The 5971-nt window shown below is 50.8% G+C and overlaps 1 protein-coding gene across 1 annotated transcript; it reads left to right on the top strand.

The window, feature by feature from the left end:
* Window positions 1-1378: 1378 nt before the first annotated feature.
* LOC143291612 (uncharacterized) lies at window positions 1379-5608 on the top strand. Its single transcript, XM_076601606.1, has one exon. It carries the CDS (start codon window positions 1379-1381, stop codon window positions 5606-5608), a length of 4230 nt encoding a protein of 1409 aa, XP_076457721.1.
* The last annotated feature ends 363 nt before the right edge of the window (window positions 5609-5971 follow it).

Here is a 5971-nt window from a genome sequence, read left to right as displayed (position 1 = left end):
GTTATCCTTGCTCTTGGGTGTGGTTGTTGTCAGCCTTTTAAACTTCAGAAATAGCGCAGCTGAGTAAAATTGATCTATCCTGTAGCCCATGTGTTGATCAGGGAGGGGTTAAACTGAAATTTTGTAAGATCTGTTTTCTTTACGAATTCTGGCTAGGTACATTTAGGTTGTTTAATTGGGGTTGTCCAAAAGTGAATCCTACCAGTGGATAATAGATTATATACAGTGGTTTCAGTGTTCCCACTTTCGTGTTTATCCACGGACTTCCCTACTCTTCCACTGACCCTCCACTGTCTCCCCGGGAACCCCTCTGCCTGCCTTTGACTTCCTTGGTCCAGGCCTCCGTTGGCTGCTGCCGCCTGCCGCTGGCTTCCGTCGCCAGCGTTCTCTGGCCTGGCGCTCAGCTGTCTGGGTGTTCTGCTCTTCGTGTTCGTCGTCACTGCTCTTCGTCTTCGTCGTCGCCGTTCTTCGTGTTCGTCGTCGCTGTTCTTCGTGTTCGTCGTCGCCGTTCTTCGTGTTCGTCGTCACTGTTCTTCGTGTTCGTCGTCGCCGTTCTTCGTGTTCGTCGTCGCTGTTCTTCGTCGTCGTCACTTACTGTTCGTCGTCGTCGTCACGACAGCATTAACGTTGTGCTTGTTTCCTTATCTTAAAGCTCTGTTGTTGTTTTTTGTGTGTGGGTTTTTTTTGGTGTGTGTGTGTTATATTTATCCATTGTTATTTAAGTGTTGTTGCAGCTGGGGTTGTGGTTATTGTTTGTGGGCAAGCTAGGTGTGTGATTAAACAAATGTATGTGAACCCCGGATTGTTGTAGTCTGTGTTTGTGTTGTCTGGGTGTTAGTGCTGGGCTGGGTGGGGGTTTCTAGTCCGCTCTCTTATAGAGCGTGACAATTTGGTGGAGATGCGGGGTACGTTAGGTTAGAGTGGGAGAGGGTTGGGTGTAATCGTTTTGTCTGTTACCTGTGTACATATGATATCTGATTAAAATTATGCTGTGTCACTGGAAGAATGTTTGGGTGAGGTTAAGATAGACACCTTACCTGTTCAAAAAGTTAGCTGTTGTTCAGGCACTTGATTTCGGCTGTTGATTTTTGCCGAGTTTGGTTTGCCTTTCTCGCATTCTGCGAGGAAAAAAAAAACAGAAAAAAAGGGGAAAAAAATGCCCACTCGGCGACAAACGGCTGCGGCCGTCACTCCCGGGTCAAAGTCCCAGATGGATAAGTCGAGTACCTCTACTCCTTCTCAGATAGATAAGTCAGGTTTGTCTGGATGGATACGGGGTCAACTGAAAGAGGATGACCCAGGTAATCTGTCTGATGATGGAAGGAAAGGGGACACTGTTCCTCTATCTCACCAGGATCCTTACACAAAATTCAAAGCCATGGGTGCTGACATGGGTTTGACTGGTGAGGCCCTTGCACGGTTTGTGGTTGATGCTGCTGCTAAGGAGGAAGAGCGCGCAAATAGGGAGGAAGAGCGCCGTTACAGGCGCTGGAGGGATCACAGGGAGGATGAATATAGGGAAGAGGAAAGACGGTATAGGGAGAAGAGGGATGAGGAGGATAGGCAGCGGTTTGAAAGGAAGATGGAATTAAAGCAAGAAGAGGTCGAGGCTCAAATAAGCCAACCGTTTTCCCTTGCTCCTTACGATGGGAAGGGTGACTTCGACGACTTCCTGACCCATTTTGAGAGGGTAGCGCTTCTCAATAAGTGGAAGCCAAGTTCATGGGCAGCTCGCTTGGTAACCTTGTTACAAGGTCGAGCTAGGGACGCTTGTCTGCGAGTGCCTCCGGAGAGACTTCATGACTATGAGTCATTGAAAGCTGCTTTACTCCGCGAGTTTCGGCTAGATGCCCATGCATACTGCAAGCGTTTCCGATCAATGCGGAAGCTTGCAGAAGAGACCTTTATCCAATTTCTGGAAAGGCTTAAGGTCTGTCTGTCTCGCTGGTGCACAGCTGCTGGTCGCGATTACGACAGTGCTGAGGACTTAAGGGACTTGTTCCTTCAGGAACAGTTCCTAGCTACCCTTAACCCTGACCTCGTCAGTGAGGTTAAGCGTGAGGAACCAGATAGGGTGGAGGAGGTAGCACGCATTACCTCGAAGGTTGTCGGTGCCAGGAGAGCGGGACGGATGGCTGAGAGTGAGGCACGAGCCTCCAGGAAATCCAGAGATCATGGTCTTGGTGCCAAACCTCATGCGGAGCAAAAGGCCGCATCTCTTGGACAAAGTAGTTCCGCTCTTAGCGACAGCTCAAGGGGTGTCGAGAGAACCAGAGGAGTTACCTGTTTCCTCTGCGGGAAACTTGGACATGTGGCCAAAGAATGCCGCCAGCGGAAGATGGTTTCCCTTGTGGCACAGCCGAGCTTTAGGCAGCAGGTTTCCCATTTCCCACCTCCATCTCTTTGCGTTAACTGTGCTGCAAAGCAGTACTCGCCACGATGTGAGGCTTTCGTCAACGGGGTTTCAGTCCCGGCTTTGCGAGACACCGGAGCTCACATGGTTGTCGTTGCACGCCATCTGGTCAGTCCAGATTCTTTCACTGGAGCGACTGTCCGTGTGGTGCTGGCCGAATCGAGATGCACCTCTGTCCTACCCATCGCCAGAGTAGATTTCCAGTCTCCTTTCGTGGAAGGCAGACTAGACGTGGCAGTAATGGAGGCTCCTGTGGAAGAGGTCCTTATTGGCAATACTGCCTGGCGCGAGAATGGCACTTCAGTGCCCGTGCCAGTTTACTCGGACGCCAGTCTTGTGGGTGCTGTGGAGACGCGGGCCCAAGCAGCTGCCAGGGCTAAAAGGTTATCTCCCTTGCCTGTCAAGGACTTCCAGATCCATGTGTCTAGACAGGACCTAGAGCATCAGCAGGATAGCGATCCTGACCTGTGTCAAGCTCGGGAGCTGGCTGTGTCTAAAGCCGTTAAAAAGACACGATCTGGAGAGGTCATGTACTTCAGGAAGCAGGGAATACTGATGCGGCGTTTCAAGGACCATCGGGGGGAAGCAACCCAAATCTGTGTTCCTAAGGAACTGCGTTCCACAGTGTTGCTTCTTGCCCATGAAGCCCCCATGTCGGGTCATCTTGGGGTTAAGCGCACGCAGGGAAGAGTTTTCCCACATTTCTACTGGCCTGGCATGTGTGCTGACATTCGGCGTTTCGTCCGTTCTTGTGACAGATGCCAGAAGACGGTAGCTAAGGGTCGAGTCCCGAAAGTGCCACTCGTCAAGATGCCCCTCATTTCAGAGCCCTTCAGTCGTGTAGCTGTCGACATTGTAGGACCTATATCCCCTTCATCTGAGTCTGGCAACAGGTACATTTTAACAATGGTCGACTATGCGACCAGGTACCCAGAAGCTGTCGCTCTCAAACACGTTTCGGCTGAAACTGTGGCTGAGGCGTTGTTCACCATGTGGACACGAACAGGTGTTCCTGCTGAGGTTTTGACTGATCGTGGTTCTCAGTTCACAGGCAGTGTCATGCAGGAAGTCTATCGCCTTCTGTCTGTGCGGGGCTTGACCACAACCCCCTACCACGCTCAGTGCAACGGGTTGGTGGAGCGTTTTAACGCTACTTTGAAGGCAATGCTGCGGAGACTATCGTACGAGAAACCTCGAGCCTGGGACCGCTGGATTCCCGCTCTGTTATTTGCCTACAGAGAAGTTCCCCAGGAGAGCACTGGCTACTCGCCTTTCGAGCTGCTCTATGGGAGGACAGTACGGGGTCCCATGCAGATCCTCAGAGAACACTGGCTCCACCCTGAGAGGCCAGAAATTCAGACTGCTGCTGAATACGTGGTAGAACTGCGAAACAGAATCGCAGAGTCCTGTACCATTGCTCAGCAAAACCTCGAAAGGGCCTCAAGGCGGTACAAGGGTTATTTTGATGCCAAAGCAAAGCAAAGACAGTTCGCTGAGGGAAGCAAAGTACTTCTCCTTCGCCCCACCAAACAGAACAAACTGGAACTTGAATGGCAGGGTCCATACACTGTTCTGCGTCGTGTGGGCATCGCAGATTATTGCGTTCAGATTGGCGAGAAAGAAAAGCTGTACCACGCCAATCTGTTGAAAGAATACATTGAGCGCACTCCTCGAGGGACTGTGGCTCTGGCTGTGATTGAAGACCCGGAGGTCTGGGAAGGAACGAGGACAGTGGAACGCGACATTCCACTCATGCCCCTGGAGGCAACTGAAGGTCCGGAGGATGTTGTGCTGGCCGCTGATAACTCCTCACTGAAAGAGGCCATTCGTGAAATGACTCGAGGGTTTAGGGATGTTCTCACTGACTTGCCTGCCTGTACGAACCTCGAGACATGCACGCTCAATCTCACCTCCGACACCCCTATTAGGGCTAAGCAGTATCCACTGCCCTACTCCCAACGTGAGACGATTCAAGAGGAGGTCCAACAAATGTTGAAGATGGGCGTGATAGAGCCATCCTCGTCCCCATACTCCTCTCCTATCGTCCTCGTAAAGAAGAAAGATGGGAAGGTACGGTTTTGCGTCGATTTCCGTCGCATCAATAAGATAACCGTGTTTGATGCTGAACCAATGCCAGATGTAGAGGCACTGTTTTCCCGGTTATCAGGGAAAAAGGTGTTCTCGAAGCTAGACCTTTCAAAGGGGTACTGGCAGATCCCCGTGGCAGAAGCTGATCGCCCTAAAACAGCTTTCACTACTCCTCAGGGACACTTCCAGTGGTGTGTAATGCCGTTCGGCCTCAAAACTGCTGGCGCAGTATTTTCCCGCATGATGCGGAAGTTAGTACTGCCTCTCAACAGCCCGGACGTGGACAACTTCATGGACGATGTTCTCATCTCCTCCGCTGATGAAACACGGCATCTAAGGCTCTTACGCAGCGTGTTTTCCCGGTTGCGTGATTGCAAACTGACAGCACGGCCCTCCAAATGTTTTCTCGGCCACAGGGAGTTAGACTATCTGGGTCACCATGTGGGTGCTGGGAAAATTTGGCCGGATGCAGAAAAAATGGAGAAGATCCGAGAATCACCTCGTCCCTGTACGAAACGACAGCTCCGAGGGTTTCTGGGCCTCGTGGGGTTCTACAGGAGGTTCGTTCCTCAGTTTGCGGAAATCGCTCTTCCCTTGACTGAGAAAACCAAGAGCAAGGAGCCAAACGAAGTTATCTGGGATGAGTACTGCGAGAGAGCTTTTCTGCAGCTCAAACAAATCCTCTGCAGTAGGCCAGTTTGCTGTCTCCCCGATCTGTCCAAGCCTTTCATACTGCGGACTGACGCTTCGAACGTGGGGTTGGGAGCTCTTCTGCTCCAAGATCAAGGTATGGGTGCTCAACCAGTGGCGTGTGCCAGTAAGAAATTGAGCCCAGCCGAACGCAATTACCCCACAATTGAAAAGGAATGCCTGGCTCTTGTGTGGGGTATTCAAAGGTTTGAACCCTACCTCTACGGGAAGGAGTTTGTCGTCCAGGTGGACCATGCACCGCTGCAGTATCTTGACAGGGCCAGAACGGTCAGCGGCAGACTGACGCGCTGGGCTCTACAGTTGCAGCCTTTCTCGTTCAGGGTGCAAGCCATTCCTGGCAAAGAAAACGTTGGTGCTGACTTCCTCAGTCGTCTGCCAGAGTTGGATGAAATATGATCTGAACACGGCCCAGTTTGAGTGTTAACACCTGAATGAGGCAGCTGTATACAGGCCATGTGTATCTTTTAATATTACTTATTAGTTGGTAAGGTTGGCAATTCTATAATTTGCAATTCATCCTGCTATTCCAGACTTCATAGTTTTGATGTTGTTGTTGTTGTTGTTTTCGCCTTTTCCTTACATTTAGTTTCAGGAGGGCAGTGCCTTGGCATATGTCTCTGTTTGAGAGGACATTGTGGATGATACGGCAGTGGGAATGTGTGTCATTGTGTTTGTCATTCTGTGTGACATGTTTATAATTAAGTTTCAATCTTCGTTTGAACTTGTGAGGGGGGCTGTTGTCACATCTCATGACAAAAT

The sequence above is a fragment of the Babylonia areolata genome, chromosome 1 (genome assembly GCF_041734735.1).
Source record: "Babylonia areolata isolate BAREFJ2019XMU chromosome 1, ASM4173473v1, whole genome shotgun sequence".
Taxonomy (NCBI): Eukaryota; Metazoa; Mollusca; class Gastropoda; order Neogastropoda; family Buccinidae; genus Babylonia; species Babylonia areolata.
Note: the sequence above shows the minus strand (reverse complement) of the source record. Positions and strands in the feature narration are given on the sequence as shown.

Coding starts and splice junctions, on each gene's coding strand:
- LOC143291612 (XM_076601606.1), top strand. CDS start 1,379: ATGGGTGCTGACATGGGTTTGACTGGTGAGGCCCTTGCACGGTTTGTG.